This window comes from Phaseolus vulgaris, chromosome 11 (genome assembly GCF_000499845.2).
Source record: "Phaseolus vulgaris cultivar G19833 chromosome 11, P. vulgaris v2.0, whole genome shotgun sequence".
Lineage (NCBI taxonomy): Eukaryota > Viridiplantae > Streptophyta > Magnoliopsida > Fabales > Fabaceae > Phaseolus > Phaseolus vulgaris.
Genome location: NC_023749.2, coordinates 35,414,929 through 35,433,919, shown reverse-complemented (window position 1 = coordinate 35,433,919; position 18,991 = coordinate 35,414,929). Strand labels below are relative to the sequence as shown.

At 31.0% G+C, this 18,991-nt stretch overlaps 1 protein-coding gene across 1 annotated transcript; it reads right to left on the bottom strand.

Moving 5' to 3' along the window:
• Positions 1–5,087: 5,087 nt before the first annotated feature.
• Positions 5,088–8,074, bottom strand: LOC137819458 (protein translation factor SUI1 homolog). The gene is made up of 5 exons (XM_068623316.1): positions 7,830–8,074; positions 7,053–7,139; positions 5,947–6,152; positions 5,826–5,879; positions 5,088–5,334 (listed from the first exon to the last, which is right to left on the bottom strand). The coding sequence occupies exons 2-5, from the start codon at positions 7,087–7,089 to the stop codon at positions 5,290–5,292; spliced, it is 342 nt and encodes a 113-aa protein (XP_068479417.1). The 5' UTR covers positions 7,090–7,139; positions 7,830–8,074; the 3' UTR covers positions 5,088–5,289.
• Between the last annotated feature and the right edge of the window lie 10,917 nt (positions 8,075–18,991).

The window sequence follows — 18,991 nt, the reverse complement described above, 5'->3', positions numbered from 1 at the left end:
TTCAAACTTCAATCCATCAACATTAAAACTCTTAATTTGATAAGGAGAATACTTCAAATAACTCTTGTGAAACTACACTTATAAAATCTTTAATGACCCATGTGTTGCCTTTACAAACTTATGCACCTTTATAGGTCAACCAAGCCAATTTCTTCCACACAACAAGTCCTTTCACTTTTGAACTTAAGAGTCACCTATCAAACCTAAGATTAAAACAAATGACCTTCACTAATTTAGAGTAAATTTTACCAAAAATAACATATGTTTTTTAAATCTTATGGTTCAACAATTTCATCAAATTGGTGAATCTCTCATCCTTTAGCCATGAAAAGTTCAACACATTTGATATATTACCAGTCTCAATGTATAAAAAGAATGATGTTTTTAGTGGTAGAGGGACTTAATATGCCACCATGTCCAAAGCTTTTGGTTCTTTTTCTTGGTGGGTTTGAGGAGGAAGCCATAAAGTAAGTAAGAAAACAATAAAATATGATAAATTCTAAAAATTAAAAAATCATATACAATAAAAGAGGAAGTGTGGCATGAAAATGCAAATGAATTGTACCAATTTACAAAGTATGATTCATGGGTTTAATTACAAATAAAATGAATTAATTAGATGAGGAAACTGAGTGAAATAATGTGATTTTAAAAAATTAAAAATAATAATGTGATTCATTTTGGATTTCCAATAAAAATTTAAGAATCTATTATATTACTAAGAATTATTTATTTTAATCCATTAAAAAGGAAAATACTAAGACAAAGATAAAACAAAATTTGCATAGCAATTGAACCGTGGGTAAAAGTACAAGAATTTAAATGAAGTAAAAAAACAAAATAAAAGATTAAAAATAAACCAATTAATCAATTATTTTTTAGACAAATGACTTTAATCTATTAAAAATAGGTTTTAATTTCTTAAAATTGGAAAAAAAAACACTTAAAAAAATAATTATGATTTTTATTCCATTAAAATGATGAATTGATTTATTGAAATAGAGAGAATGTTTAAAAAATAATTCACTCTAATTCATTTTAATTGATTAAAAATTACTCAAACGCCCATTTTAAATTAATTTAATAGATTAAAATTATATTTTTAACATATTAAAATTACTTCTCACTAAATCATAAATTCTAAACCCTAAATTGAAGTCACGAAAAATATATTTAAATCATGATCAATTGAAATGAAACACAAATTATATCATCATATATTCTTCTAATTAACATAAATTTATTAGAATGTATGCAATAAAGAATATATATAATATAATAATAATTATGATAAATGCAATAAGTGAATGAGTATATGTAGATCAACCTAAAAAAGATGTAAAATCTAAGATTTCTAGTCTAGTTGATAAAATTTGTATCAGCAACTTGATTACATGTATTAACAAATTTAATCACATTTTTGAATATGGTGTCTCTTTAAGTTATGTTTGATTTTTATGTGCACAATTATAGAATGTTTAATTGGATTCTTAGTAAGATTAATATAATGGTATTGTCCAATTTCAAACTATAGTTTTTTTACCACAAAATATGAGAGTAAAAACACTTAATTACTACGAATTCCACTTTAGTTGTGGATAAAACCTCATAAGTTTTTTTTCTTATTGTCATGAAATTAAGTTACTCCCTAATAAATTACTAATACTACTAGTATTTTTCCTATCAAGTTTACATTTAATTAAGTATAATCATAATAGCCAATCATATTTAAAAACGCACCATATGAATATCACAAGTAAAAATCTATACTTCTTCTTCTTTAGATATTTCAATATCCTTTTTATAATAGAAAATAAGATTCTTTACAACATGATTAATATCTAACAGAGGCACATATAATTAAACATAGCATTAGGTACACTAATTATCAAATAAAATAAAGATCTGATTAAACATTTATATTTTGTGAAATCATTTACCTCTTCCATTGTTATCAAGATAACAATTGTTGCCATAGATATTGTGGACTCCTATCAATTTTCCTAATAATTTTTTTAGAAATTCATCATAGTATTTTGATTGGATAATGAATGATGTGTCATTCATCTTTTTCTTCATTTCAAGTCTTAGAAAGAAGGTATCTCTATTAGATCCAAAACTTACCATTATTTTAAAAATTGTCAATTTTTTTTAGAATAACTACTCATATAAATGTTTACACAACTCTTTAATATATATATTAAAGGTTAAATATGTTTTTGATGTATTTTCACATGAAATTGATTTGCGTTTCTAATTCAAACTTTAAACATTCTAAGTACTTGTAATAAAAAAACTATTAAAATATTTCATATAATTTTTTCTACAAAAATCCATGAAATCTAAAGTTCGAACTAAAAACAAAAATCAATTTCATATTATAATAAATAAATATAAAACATATTTAATTTATATATTAATTCATGTTGGTTGACCAAATTCTCTTATCTTTATTTATTGCAAATTATTAATTCTTTATCAATTTAAAAAAAAAACAAGTTTTATTTTATATAATGTTGTAAAATTGTTGTTAATTACTAAGTTGCTAAATTACTTTTTCCATATTTAGTGATTAATATAAATATTTTATATTATATTATTGTATATTGATAGAAAATCATAGCACAAATAAAGTATTACAAATTTCTATTTAATTTCAAATTGTGAATTTCTATGACTCAAACTATGAATAAGTAAAGCTAAAGTTACGTATAGTAATATTAAGTAAATAGAAAATGGTAAAACTATTCTATGCTTCAATTTCTGATTGAAAATAGAATTAATTACTCAATCTAAAACTAGGATTGTGAAATTTGAGGTACACCTACCTCAACACACATTAAAGGAGTATTTGGTTCCAACGATGAAAAGTTGGAAAACGAAGAAATGTGAGGAAAATTGGAAAAATAAAATATAAAATTAAAAAAAAAATGAGACAAATTCCTTGTAGGACTTTCTTCTCTCAAATGTGAAGAAAGTTAATTCTTTAACCTTTAGTCGGTTAAACATGTCAATATAACCTATTACATTGAATAAACATAACAAATATTTATTCCTTTATTTTAAAATAATAAATAATCAATATAGTAATTAAATTTACAATAAAATAAATTTAATATTTTATCAATATATGTTTAATGATAAATAAACAAATAAATTAAATCATACATAAATTAAATTAAATTTTGCTAATTCATTTAATATACTTTTATTTTGAAATATTATATTTATTTATTAAAGTTTTATAATAATTTTTATTTTAATTTCAAATTTATTTAATATTAATTTATATTTTCAAAATTTACAATTCAACTACATAATCTAAACAATCTTCCCATCTTTTCACTTTATGTTATAATCTAAATAATCTCACCCTTTTTTTAAATTTATTATTTTTCACTTTATTTATCTTAATCCAAACAATCTTAATTTAAAAAATCTCACCCTCTTTTTAAATTTATCATTTTTTACTTTATTTCTCTTAATCCAATCAATCGTACTTTACTTTTAAATCTATCCTCTTAAATTTCTCAAATTTAATCAAAACAATCTCACTTCCTTTTCATTTTCAAATATATTTTTAGACTCCTCAAATTCATCCTCAATCCATAAAAGGATAAAGAATTTCTTATAGCACCCAAATCTTTTCTTTTCACATATTCAGTGTAGAAAAATTCTAAATTATCTGAATTGAAATATTTATTAATTATATTATTTGAAAATATATCTCTAATACAAAATTCAAGATTTATTTCAGATTATACAATATAATATGTTTTCAGATTATATATTTCAAAAATACGTTATAAATTATATAATCAAGAATTCATTATAAATTATAATCAAGAATTCATTATAAATTATATAATCAAGAATTCAGATTAGAAATCTAAAAATATATTTTAAATTACATATGTTCATAAAATTCATTCTATTTCAGTATGTAATTCACAATTTAGAAATATATTATAGATTATATTTTTTATGGTAAAATCTAAAGCATATTTTTTTAATTTCACTAAATATAAACAATCTATCTAAAACATGTTGATAAAGTGAATATCCACTACTCAATAACAATTATAAATAAAGACCAATACAAATAATACCTATCTACTAATCACATTCCATTCCAATACCGTTAATCATCGTTAACGAAAATGTATAGTTTGACGAAAAAAAGACACACAAACGTTATATATATCAATAAATGCACACGTTTATTTTTTTTAATTTTAAATACAATTATTTAAACAAATTTTAAAATATGAATTTAGGTAAAAAAAAAACTAATTTTAAAGTATGATTCAAATCCCAGTAATAAAAAATTACTAAGTTCTCTTATTCCTTTATTACTTTTGGTACTTAACCTCTTCAAAATGTCAAAAAATCACCTCTTCTTTTATCAGTTATTCTCTCTAGTGTTAAAATAAATCTAATCTTTTTGAGTTGATAAAAACATTTCATAAACAGAGTAAACTAAGTAAAAGAATATGATATAAATTAAACTGAATAACTCCCAATTAGTCTAAAACTCACAAACTTAAAAATCACACCAACCAGTAAACTAATACGCCACACTGTTGTTTCTAAAAAAAATATTAAATTTTTGAAAAAGTTCACAACAATATTATTTAACTAAAACATATACTTAAATTAAAATTTATATACCCAATCACTTAATATAAATTAAAATTAGTGCCAGACTTGGCCTTTCGACCGAATCCATAAAACCATCTTCATCATTTACACGTTTTATCTACGAATGAATTATCTAAATAGAACATCAATCTATGCGGGCATTTGATTAATTATCTCTTAAAAGGTTACTTTTAAAGTTCTATTTACAGTGCTTAATGGGAATATAATATTATAATGAAAAAACATCACAACTTATTAGAATGAATTTGTTGAACATGTGATTCATCAGTTTCAATTAGTACAACACAAGAATAAAAAAAATTAACTATGATGTTAACCAATGGATTCCTCTTTCCTTTGGTAGGGGTAAAGCTAGAGTCTTGAAAACTCGAACTTTTTCTAGTTATTCTTAAACTTATATAATTTAATTTCAAGGAAACACTAAATGAAATAATAAGATGAAATAGGAGTCCATTAAAATGGTTTTTCATATGTCTTGAAAGCAAATAACACACAATGTTCTAGAATCCATAATCCCACATCACATGGTAATACATCCGAACACGTAGAAACCCACAATCACAATTCGGGTTATCTATGCCCAAAACAGTCAGGCAGGTAAGACTGGACACTTAAGACACCAACCACTCAGAAACCATGAATCTTGATATGCTCCTTCTTCACGATACCAGCCTGTTTACATTCGCAGGTCAAAACAACCAACAGGATAATTAGATGGAGAATCCTGGTCTCCAAATATTTCATTGAACATTGTGCTGAGACCAACTATGATTTGTGCTAAATACAGTTCATTCATGGAAACAAAACCATGATTTACGTAATTGCTTCCTTTATGTTTTTTCTCTTTTGCTTTCTTTTTCTTATACATCTAAAAGGTTGAGTTACATAAATTTTCTACTCTTTAGAAGAGTATACAAGACTTAGGTTCGCAATGACCATATAATTTGAAAAAAAGTGTTATATACGGTCTCTAATATGTAAATGGCAAATTACTTGTCAAAAGACTGACCACCTATGTTTGAAACACATTCAAATGACACAGAATATTCTTAAGTAGGCCATAGGCCTTGAAACACAACTATGAAATAAGAGACACAAAAAGAGATGAAAATAAAAAAAGAGATAAATTACAACACACATAACAAGATGAAGATATAGTTTACCTGGACTAGAAAGGTTGAAACATTCTTCCGCTGATCACCTTGAAGTTGAATAACCTACAAACACAAACACATAAGCAACAAGGTATAGATCATTATTTGAAAGGAGGTTGTCAACACAGACCTGTCCTAGTTCTGGGTCCTGAACAACTGTGCCATTGCAACAGAACTCTTTCTTAACGTCTTTAAGTATCTTGTTATAGCTGAATTCTTTTTTCAATCCCTGAACAGTTGTCAGGCTTTTTCTACCATTTCGCTGCTGTACGCGAATATGCACATACTCCTTTGACCCAGCACCCGAGTCATCAGCATTTGCCTCAGCAAAAGGATCTATATATTGAGGGCAGACAGAAAACACATCATTGATTAGATTTAACCTCTAACCCTAATTGACATAATCACAGTATCTACGCACTCCTCATAGTACATACAATAGTGACAAGTCCCCATAGTATATATACAATAGTGACAACTCCTCATAGTATATATACAATAGTGACACGTCCTCATATACATGCAATAGTGACAGGTCCTCATGGTATATACAATAATGACAACAGTGAGAGCATGCGTGAGTAATAACACAACTTTCACAAATGATATATCAAGTTAGAAAAGCTGAATATAAAATTCACCAGCAAACTAAAAGATTGTATGAATTTAGAGGACAACAGTCTTCAACCATGGAAAATGATCAAATTTATAATGAAAATAACATGTCCCTGATAAAGCTCAAAATTTGAAAAGCTTAATATAAAATTCACCATAAACCAACCGTCAGCAAACTATAAGATGTCTGAATTTACAGGACAACAGTCTTATAACATGCTCCTAATAAGACTCGAAATTGAAAGGAAATGCCAAATTCCACTCTCAGGGAATACAAATGAGCATCACCCAGTTAGCAGACAAAAATGCCCTGAACTGTATATTAGAAGCAATATAACTTCTAGAATTAAATGGAAAAGTGAACAGATACATATTTAGTTAGACTCTTAAGACGATCACTTATAAAATTACAATGGTGAGACATAGGCAAGCCATAGAAGTTAGAGCCTATAACATAGAATTGTGAAGTTCAACAATAGATGTCCTGTTTCTGCAAGTACATATATAATGCTAATCACAAATGTATAATGAATTGATAATTATCCCCTTAAGAAATATCACACATAATGAACAAGATAATTCATGCTCAGACTAAAACATTTGCAAGAAGTCACAACATACCGAAGGCAGTGGGAATTTGAGCGTCTAATTCAGACATAAAACTTGACTCTCTATGACCAAAGGTTCCACCAACCAGATTGCTCAGATCTGACAATGCAATCAACATGTTAGCCAAATTGAATTACCGTAATAGCACAGTTCACAAAAGTAAGTACAAAAGCAAAATCCCTGTCATTAATAATCTCCGTCACGTCAAAAAAAATCTTCAACCCAACAAGCTACAGAAAATTACATCAATGACCATTTCCAAATATTAAAAAATTTCTGAGCTCTATCAAAATAAAGCTCCAAACTAATTACACTAAATGGTTTAAAATAAAAGCTATTAAAAAAACACAATTAGTTTAACCTACACGGCAATTTAAAACACTATTTTTAGAAGAAGAAAAATCCACAAGATCTAAATAGCACCAATAAAAATCCCTTCCTAGATTTCAGATTTTGCTCGAGTAGTGACGATCTAGGAACCACACAGTCGAAAATCATCACAGAATAAAAATACCATGCCTCAAACATCATTTTACACCAAAATCAACAGCAAAAAAAATTGAATTAAAAAAACACCTTTTCACTAATAAGAAACACAAGATTTCTAACTGAAAGATCTGATCAAGACTATATCAAAACCAAATCCACAGAAGATGTAAGATATATGAAAAACAAAAATACGGAGTAAAAATTTAGCAAACTTAGACGATGGATGATAAAGCAAAAAATCGAACCCTAAAATTAGCTAGGAAGAGAAACGAAATCTTAAAAAGGATGATCAGAGGTTACCTGATCCTAAATTTGAGGTTTCGATACGTGAAAATTAGGGTAAAAAGCCGAAACCCTAAATTGGATAAGACTGAGGTGAAACTTTGATCGGTTTCTCTGTCTGCCAGAAACTGAGTTATGGTTGTTATGTTTGGAAGAAAATTAATTTATTTAATACAGAGGTGAAGAGAGGCACGTGTCTCACGTATAAGAAATTAGGATCTAACTTTGAGTAGATGACACGCATAAGAGAGTTTCCATTTATCAGAAAAATAATTCTAGAATACTCTTTAAGACTACGAGATACACAATTACTAAACCGTATTTTTAAAATATTTTTTATATAATATCATTAATTATAAATTTATAATAATTATATTTTTTAATTAATATATGGTAAATTTATAATATTATTATAAATTATAATATATTGTTTAAAAGAGGATGAGTTAGAATTATTTGAGGTGGAAATTAAAACTATACGAGCTAATTAATCTTTTATGTAAAGAGTTGCTGAATTTTGATGATGAAAACTTAACTGAGTGAAGATCAAATAAATACTCTATGATGCTAAAGTCAATAAAAGTATAAAGGATAATTGAGTATAAATATAGAGATATGTAAAGGATAATTCAGTAAAAGTATATTAATTTTTATGAATACTTTTTGAGGTGGTATTTAAAGAATTTTGGATTTGCGAAAATATGCCTGTAACCCATATCCATTATTGGATATCAAACCAATTCTAGTGGCAAAAAAAGTCAATTATTTCTAATATATTCGTGTTCTGCAGATTTCACATGTGGTTATTCCTACTATCTCAGGTGGGTATTATCTACTCAATATCCTTTGGTACAATACACAAGCCTGCAAGCTCAACAACCCAGTTTTAAGGTAATTAAGCTTTTATTTTAATTTTTAGCTTCATTTACATCTTTGTTGAGCCCTTAGAGGTGGCTCGTATTTCCACAACTAGTCATAGGTCGGACTTTGCGACTGTTTATATAGTTCATTGGTCCAAGTTTATCTAGCTCAATGGTCTGGACTTAAGATAATTAAAGTGCAATTAAGTTGGTAATTATTGTCACTAAATAGTAATTAAAATAATAATAATGACATGTCATAATGAGGAGAATAAAACCCCAAGAACATTAATGAGGATTTTTATGTCTAATGATGAGTTATATGGTTTTGAGGTGCCATGTGAGTTTGGCGGTTGATGTTTCACCAAAAATTTGTCATGAAGGACACATTGCCCTATACCAACATGACACTTTGTTTTTGGTGCTTGTCTCTTCCATCATAACGTTTTGAACGTTAGGGTTTTTGAATAAAACATTTACAAAACTTATAAAAATCAATCACAGAACATGATGTCCTCTTCTTTTACTTACTTTTATTGGTCCATGCATGTGATATTGCTTTTGTTCTTCATCTTGTGCCTTTACTTTCTTCTTCCCTACCTTTGTTGTTTGTTCTTGTTTAGGTATGTCTACTTCTTTCGTTTCCTCTTCTTCTAATAATCTTTCCTCCTCTAGGATTAACCTTCTTATGAGCAGAGAGGTTGTCCCATGGGAGAAGATCTCTCCATGAGTCATACCGACTCGTTCTTTGTCGAAGGGAATGTCTTAGAAGAAATTATTCTTGAAGTCATCCTTACCGCGACAACAATGATTGTCACAGTGGTGGTTGTAGTCGCATTAGGGAGGAACAAGGGTAGTGTCACTTCTATTAGGCGAAAAGCCCATTCCCAAGATGTTGAGGAGACCTCTGGGCCAAGCTTAGCCAAGAAGGTAAAGAAAGACAAGTTCCTTTCGATCTTCGATCCCAAGTAGTCTTGGGTAATTAACGAGGTTGCCTCTTATTCCTCTGAGTTTACCTCGAGGGATAAGGTGAAGGAGTTTATATCCTTCTTTAGCGTATATTCTAATGTAATGGCCGAGTTTATTGCGGCTAAGCCTTACGTTAAGGGTGACAAAGTTTTCATGAAGCCTTAGCCTAATATTGAGGACTTCACATATGTCTATGAGTACTTTTTCAAAGAAATCGATATTGTTTTTTCTCTTTAACTTTTTTAGTGTCGTGTGTTGACTACCATAAATGTGGCACCAAATCAGTTACATTCCAATAGTTGGGCCTTCTTGAAGGCCTTTCAGGTACTATGCACCTACCTTCAAATACGACCAATCATAAACACTTTTATGTATTTTTAACAACTCAAACATGGCGTAGAGGTCGATTGGGTTTCGCTTAATGGAATCCAACATGGTCCTCTTTTTATTGCTTATACTTAATATAGTTTTCAAGTTAAAATGCACTCCACAAAAGCAAATTTTTTCTATCCAAATTTTACCCTTAGATTCTCCTTATATTGGTAAATATCAGACAAGTTCATGTCCTAAGGCAAGTATATGCTTTCTCCCAGAGAGCGAGTAGATGTTGAAATAATAAAAGGTCTTCCTCACCCAATTAACAACATGAGATTCCTCAATGTGCCCCTTATTGTGAGGATCCTCATGTCTTGTTCATGGGTAAGACTCTAAACATTGCTTAATATTTTGGACTTTATCATGTAATTGACTGACATTGCTTGTCTTTTTATACAGAGATCACGGGAAAAGCACTTTATACACTCATAATAGATAAAAGGAATATAGTGTAATCAAATGATAAAAATCATAGCAGATCCTAAAAATGCATAATAGCAAGCACGATATAATTTCAAGAAATCAAATAATCTAGACAAATGTGATTGGAAATTCCTATATATTAACACATAAGCAAGTAATTGAAATCAAAGGATGAATCAAGAATTACAGAACTTTCGCTAGACGCTTTCTAACTTTAAAGTGTTTAGGTTTGTATTTACACCAGCACTCATTCAAACAAACACTATCATATGATTAGCAACACTCTAATATTCACAACAATTGAAAAACTTGTAATCAAAGATTAAAAGGAATTCATAAGGGATGTAATGGAGCCAAGGTAAATGCATGTAAAATGGGTAAAAGAGACTTAAAACCATAGAAAACAAAGGACCAATTGTGGCTAAAACCAAATGTAAGTATTATGACAATTTAACTCCTTTCTTTATTTAAAGATATCATTTTTTATTGATTTTCTCATGCATTAGACAATCTAACCACAGTCCACTGTTATGTTCTTTATTTGCTTTTATGTTTTTGTTATTTTTTTCTTTTTCTATTTTTTCAGTACTAAGAATGTAAGTTATGAAATGTGGTACACCCCCACACTTATTCAAGAACCTTTTCCAAAAATAATTTCAAAGCTCTTTTTACCTTCTAAGGTAGTTACAAACATGGTTTTACTATTTTAGGCTTATTATGAGGGTTAAAAAACAAGAAAAAGCCTATAGGCTCAAGGGAGCTCACAAGTGGATTATCATGAAGGTAGACTGTTAGAATTGTAGGCCTTAAACAAGAGGGGGGTGAATTGTTTTCAAATATTTTTCAAAAGTTTTGAAGGTATGAAGAAAGTCAAAGAAGAATCATAGCCAAAGGAATCAAAGAATACAAGACAGAAAACAATTTTAGTTGAATTCCAGAAATTCAACCGTTTGTTTCTGCGATTCAACCGATTGTTTCTATTAGCAAAGCGTAAAAACAACTAAAAACATATATACAAGAGTTAAGGGAGAGAAAGAAACACACAAGCAATTTTATACTGGTTCACTCTTATACCAAGAGCTACATCCAGTTCCTAGAAACCTCTGGGTATCCACTAAGTAATCAAAAATCAGATTACAAACACACAACCACCAAAGAAGTGATCTTGATCCCCTCAAGAACACACACTTCCTTTGGCACACTCAAACACACCACAGATCAGAACACCCTCTGACTCTATGAACACCAATACTTTACAAAATTAAAAATCAAGAAGAAATAGGATTGATCACACCTGATACAAATCAAATCAAAGTACACAGCAAGTCCTACTTCACTCTTAGAGAAATATCCAAAGCCTTAAGCAATCTTGGAGAAAACTTGATTTAAAAAACTGATCTTGTAAGTGATTTACTAGGAGCGTATAACAAAACATTTATACTCCAATTAGCAGTTGAAAACATTTATTATAAAAGCCAAATTAGTTTCAAATCAGTTAAAGCATATTTAACAAACTTAACAGAATTTTGTTAAGGCAGCTAAAAAAACAGTCGGTTATTTTGTCGAAACAACCGATTGAATTGGTTTGACAGCATTTGTACATCAAGGTGAGATTGAAATGGTGAGGGGATGAATGTAAGGAGGGTAGAGATGGTTCCATGAATGGGTGGTAGTGTGTGATGAATAGATGGGAAAGATAGGCTTATACATTATAGACGGTCTAATGGGTTTTTCTAATATGGGGTCGTTAGCGGTGGCGATGTGGGAATGTGTCCTAAAGGGTCGAATGGTGGTTTGGTGTTGATGGAATATGAGTATTTAAGGTTATTCTTAGGTGGTAGTGAAGATGGTTTAGTTTGGGTGGGATGGTGGTGGGAGCTTTGACTAGACTGTCTAGAAATGGTAGACGATCTAGCTGGGGGAAGATGGAGTGAGAAGTGGGTCAGTAGGTGGTGCTGGTTGCGCAAGAGGATGTTAAGTGCCTAAAGAGACTTCAATATCTTTCAAATTTGTTCAACTAGATGTGTCTGTAGCTACCTTAGTTGAGCCTAATCATTTTGGAACAATGATCTCTAGTGTATCAAAATCTGCCCTGCAACTATTATAACAATAATTAGACGATATAAACGCATCTATCTCAGCATCTATACAATTAGTTGGATTAGAAAAATTAAAATTTCCAAGAAACTCAAACACATTTTCATCCTTAGTGTCAATATGATATGCACAATGATCCTTAACAAAATGTTTCATAGTGTCTAGTGCCTTTTGATTAAAAAGTGGTTTTATCCCCATCAGTGGTAGTTGGGTAGTAGATGGTAATGGTCCTAAGATCTCATCAACCTGCAAATCAATTGGGTCAGTATAAAAAATAGTAGCTATGGTTATGTCTATACACTTTGGTTTGTTAAATGATACTGGTGTAGTAATACAAGTGTCTATATCAACACATATTTTACCAGTACATGAGATATAAGTGAAAGTATCATCAACACTCTCAAAGCAATACATTTTTTCAACAATTGTAGTAGTCTCCTCATATGGTAAAGGATTTGTTCCTGAAAGAAGGTTTATACCTAGAAGAGAATTTGTACCTGCAAGTGAAATAAAAATAGGAGGCATAGCAGAATTAATCTCAACACATATATCAAAATCATAAATATAGCTTGTATCGAATTCTGAAAATTTTGCTAAATCTGAATTAGGATCATGAAGTGAATCCAACCTTTGCTTAGCAATATCTTCAGCCTGTCTAGCCAATTGACCAACCTTTGAGATTTTATTGTATTTAACATTAATTGTCTCACTCGCTCCTCTAAATATGTTTTTTTCAAAATTAGGAGTAATGTCATATTGCAAAATACGTTGAAAGGGTGATTGACTTTGCTCATATTCATCATAAGGGTACTGCTGACAATATGGCTCATGAGAATGATATAGCTCATAAGGCTGCTGAAAAGTTGGCTCATAAAACTATTAGGAATATGGCTCAAAAGATTGCAGTGGTTGTTGGAAGTAGGGCTTAATGTGCTGCAAAGGGTGCTCATAAAACTGTAAAGATTGTTGCAAATATCACTCACAATGCTGTTAGAATATATGGCCTTAAACGAGAGGGGCGGTGAATTGTTTAAGAGGGGTTTTTGAAAACTTTTTCAGCTAGAACAAAATCCTTTGTATGAAACTCAATCAGAAATTCAGTTAGCCAAGATATAAAGCACAAAACAGAAAAGTACCCAAAAAACAATCGGTTGTTTCTTCGAAACAATCGATTGTTTATACCAGCAAATCAATAACAACTGAATTTAAATGAGTTTAAGGGAAGAAAGAGATACACAAACAGTTTATACTGGTTCACTCTTAAACCAAGAGCTGCATCCAGTCCCCAGAAGCCACTGGGCAATCCACTAAGCAATCAATACAGATTACACACACAAAACCACCAAAGAAGTGACCTTGAACCCTTCAAGAAACACACTTCCTTTGGCATAGCACACACCAAGAATGTTGATCTTGACAACCTCAAGAGCACACAACACTCCTTGGCAACAAAACCAGAATTTACAAAGTATTCAGAACAAATTACACTTGTTTACAGAACAATCTGAAATCAATACAAATGTAATCCTATTCCACTCTCTCTTGAGAAAAACCAAAGTTGAATGTGAATGTTCAAAACTTGAAAGCAATCTTTCACAACTGAAAAACTCAAATCTGTTTTTCTCTTTTTGTTATAAAACATAAACAAATTATTTATAGCTTTCAAAGATTGGTCAAAGCATTTAATAAAGGAGCGTATTTAGTTGAAAATCATTTAAAGCATACTCAACTAACAAAACAAAATTTTATTAGGATTTTCAAACAAACAATCGATTGAAATCACGAAACAATCGATTGTTTTTGGTTTGACAGCAAGTCAATCAACCAAAACAGTTTTCAACATTTTCAAAAACACCTAAGAGTAAAACAATCGGTTTTTTCGACAAAACAACAGGTTGTTTTTCACTTAGTTTGAAAAATACTTTAAACTCAAAAAGGTTTTAAAACACATTAGCTTTAGATTCAACAAAGAGTGAATTACACAAATAAACTACCTAGATCCTATCCTAAACACAGCAGCAACTTCAGCCTTACATCAAACACATGGATTTGGATTCTTCAAAGCCTTTTATCACTCTTGATCAACAAATGCATCTCATAGTTGTATTGTTGATCATAATGAAATGAAGCATAATTTCGAGATGAAAACTAGTTTAAATCCATACCAATTTAAAAATCAAAATCAGAATAAATATGTAATGAAAAACATTTAGACGTTTCTATCAGTAGACAATCTATTCTAAAATGTTTTTTTTTAGATAAAGGGTGTTGAAAGTTACAAAGTAAACTCTAAAAAAAGAGAGGTTGGTCAAAATTGGAAACTCTTAAGTACCAAGTATTTTCTAGCTAGAGTTTTTATTAGAATATGTGGCTTAAAAACAAGAGGGGGTGAATTGTTTTCAAGGGATTTTCGCAATTTTCATAATTGTTTAAGTGAGATTGAAAATTTCATAAAAATCAACTACCTGGTGAAAAAGATATAGCAAAATCTACCTAAACATACACACACACATCTACATATTTGCAGACTTTAAGGTTGAGCTTTGAGCTCATCAAATCCATCCACTTTAGTCAAATATGTCCCCCTATTTGATGAAGACAAAACAATGGTGTTGTGTAGATTTTTCAAAAGATGAAGTCATGCAAAAACAAGGAAATAACCAAGCAATCCAAATACAACAAGTATTTTCTAGCTATAATTTTTGTTAGGATATGTGGCTTAAAAACAAGAGGGGTGAATTGTTTTCAAGGAATTTTTACAATTTTCATAATTGTTTAAGTCAAATTGAAAATTTCATAAAAATAAACTAACTGAAATCATTGTTCAATCGATTGTAAAAAGAGAAGAACACATAAAAATAAAATATAAACCAATTGTTATGTTTATTTAATTGATTCTATCCAGAAACCAGAAAACAACAGTACAGTAAAAGGATAGAGTTAGAGAGAATCACACAGAGAATTTATACTGGTTCACTCTTAACCAAGAGCTACATCGAGTCCCCAGCACACCACTAAGAATTCACTAAACACAGAATCAAAGATTACACAAGAACTACTCATAAGAGCTTTGTTCCTTGAACCCTTTAAGAAAAACAAACTCTCACAAATACAATAGAAAAACCAGAAACCCTATCTGGATCTGCCAAAGAACAAAATACAAGAAAGAATGAAACGAAAGCACCTAAGTCTACTACAAAGAATGAAAGTAGCAAATTACAAACTCAGGAAAACCTTCTTCACACAACAGAAAGATCCAAGATGAAAATAATCTCCAATAACTCAAAAATACATAACATAAATCTGTTAAAAATATTTAAATAATTATCTAAAATAACTAGATTTTTCCATTAACAAAAGAAATCTACTTAACACCCTTGGTTTATTTATCAAAATAACTGGTTGATTTCATTAAACAGAAAAGATAAAAACATTTAATATTAAAGTCTTAAGGTCAATACTAAAGACATCTGACTTTTAAATCATTAAAATGACTTTAGTATTATTTTCAGTTAATTGATATGATAAATCAACCTATTAAAATACTTTACTAAAGACACAAGGCTTCATTTCAAGTGATTTTAACCGATTAAAACCTAAATCAACTAATTTAAAAACATAACAAGTTTTTAAAATGTTTTCTTGGAGATGTCTTAAATCATAATACTAAGTGAAACAGATACAACAAAATCTACTTAAACACACACATCAAACACTTTGTAGACTACAAAGCTAAGCTTTAAGCGTATCAAATCCATCCACTTTAGCCAACAGTTTTTCCTAGATAACTTCCACAAATTTCCTTAAAAGGAAAGCATAACTAAAGTTTAAGTTGAAGACAAAAATAAAATTGAAAAAAAACAGATTTTTTTAAAAAATTAAAAACAACAATAGAAATTAAGAATAAATAAATAGAAACAACAAAACAAAAATAAAAACAATACATTAAGAAATCAATGCTAAATCTAGGCATGAAAAACCCTGGGGTTCCTAAAGAACCAACCTTTTAATGAACCACACACACACACCTAGCTAAGGCAAGCTCATGCTCACTCTCGACTTGCATAGGTGTACCTCACAAACTTGGCCCGGGTAAAACCGTGGTTGATGGCAACTAAGGGATGAGTGAGCGGAGTGCTTAATTATTTGTAAACATTAATTCCTCATACCCTTCGAACTCTTTATCATTTACCAGTAATTCACTTGTTATCTTTTAATTACCTTGTCATATATAAATGCTTTTTGCAAATTCATGCCATAATAGAGTTCGACTAGCTTAAGCACAACAACTTCTATTAACACACACGTGTTTAAGTATAACAACTACACATGCAGAAAACTTATCACTTAAGCTAACTCGTTTTTATCATGGAATAAAAAAGATAACAAGAGTTCATCTTTAACAAAGAACTAACCTTTTGTTGAACTATATCCCATAGGCACTACGAGCTAATGCTCAAACTCGGTGTATATAGGTGTATATCTCGATCTCATCCGATTTTTTTGTGCTGAGTGCTTACTCGGGTATTTACACTTTCCTTGGCTTGACTGTCTTACTCTACGTCAAGTACAGTTCATCCATTTCTGAGAGTGCTTGAACTTGGATAGTTGCTCGTATGGAAAAACACCCTTCAACCATCATAGTTATAGGTGGGGGATTCCACTACATATTACCCAACTTTCTCGCATAAATCCTGAACTCGGGTGCTCGCTCACGCACCGAGCCAGGTTGACATACCACGCATTTTAAACAACATAGTGACAATACTCATACGCAGAGCGCCTGAACCCGGATGGCCATACTGACACCAAAATAAGTCGTCTTACTTGCCTAAAGATGACCAATTTACACACAGAGTGCCTACTCGGGTAATCTGATCGAGACAGATCGACTTACCTGACAACAGAAAATCAAGTTACACATAGGGCGCCCACTCGGATCATCTTACCGAGATAGGTCATCTTACCCGACAACAAAAAATCAACCTACACACAAGACGCCTACTCAGATAATCTTATCGAGGAAGGTCGTCTTACCTAACAATAGAAAATCAACTTACACGCAGAGCGCCTACTTGGATCATCTTACCGAGGAAGGTTCTCTTACCTGACAACAAAAAATCAACTTACACGCAGGGTGCCTACTCAGATCATCTTATCAAGAAAGGGCATCTTACCTGAAAACATAAAATCAACTTACACGCAAAACGCCTACTCGGATCATCTTACCGAGGAAGGTCATCTTACCTGATAACAGAAAATCAACTTACACGCAGAGAGCCTACTCGGATCATCTTACCGAGGAAGGTCGTCTTACCTGACAACAGAAAAACAACTTACACACAAAGCGCCTACTCGGAACATCTTACCGAGGAAGGTCGTCTTACCTGACAATAGAAAATCAACTTACACGCAGAGCGCCTACTCGGATCATCTTATCGAGGAAGGTCGTCTTACTTAACAATAGATACTCAGGGCGCCTGCTTGGGTAATCTTACTGAGACAGATCGTCTTACCTGACAATAGATACTCAGGGCGCCTGCTCGGATAATCTTATCGAGACAGGTCGTCTTACTTGACAATGGATACTCAGGGCGCCTGCTCGGATAATCTTACTAAGACAGGTCATCTTACCTGACAGTAGATACTCAGGGCGCCTGCTCGGGTAATCTTACCGAGACAGGTCGTCTTACCTGACCTAAGCCAAACAATCTTAGTTATGGCCGATAAAACTTCAAAGTGCCTGAACTCGGAATCTTACCAAGAAAAGGTCGTCTTACCTAATGATAGATAATCAATTTACTTGCAAGGCACTTACTTGGATAATCTTACCGAGAAAGGTCGTCTTATCATGTGCCTACTCAGGTAACTATGTCATATGAATGTATGCATAAATGCTTTACCAACTATACTGACCTTTACCCTAAATGTTGCATGGCTAACATAATATAAACTCGCTAACCTGAGTGAAACGAAGCGCATAAAGTAATAAAATTGACTCTTAACAAATAGACTAACCTTTTGATGATCGACATGCTTCTAGTTGGTCAAACAGTCCATTACTTCCACTTGATCAGGTTTATCCAAGCTCGAACTTGGTCGGACAATAAGCTTTGACTATACTTGCCCCTAAGTCGGGTTGTCCTAGGGTGTGATTACTGCATTTGTTCCAGGTTAACTCGCCTCACAGGGCGCCTGCTTGGATAGCTAAATCTACTTCGGGCTAGGTCATCTTACCATGTGCTAGTTTGGATGACCACACCTATTTCAAGTCAATTCATCTATCAGGGCGCCCATACTCAAGTAGCTATGTCTGCTCCGAGTTAGGTCATTTTACCATGTGCTCAATCGGATAACTTCACCCTCGTAAATTTCCCATAAACAAATTTATTACTTGGAGACCTCATTAAAAAAACCCTTGAGACTTACTACCTTCCACGTTCGTGGGATGACTCC

Coding starts and splice junctions, on each gene's coding strand:
- LOC137819458 (XM_068623316.1), bottom strand. CDS start 7,089: ATGTCTGAATTAGACGCTCAAATTCCCACTGCCTTCG. Junction 6,153..7,052: donor TCAAATTCCCACTGCCTTCG/GTATGTTGTGAC, acceptor CTCAATATATAG/ATCCTTTTGCTGAGGCAAAT. Junction 5,335..5,825: donor TTTCAACCTTTCTAGTCCAG/GTAAACTATATC, acceptor GAATGTAAACAG/GCTGGTATCGTGAAGAAGGA.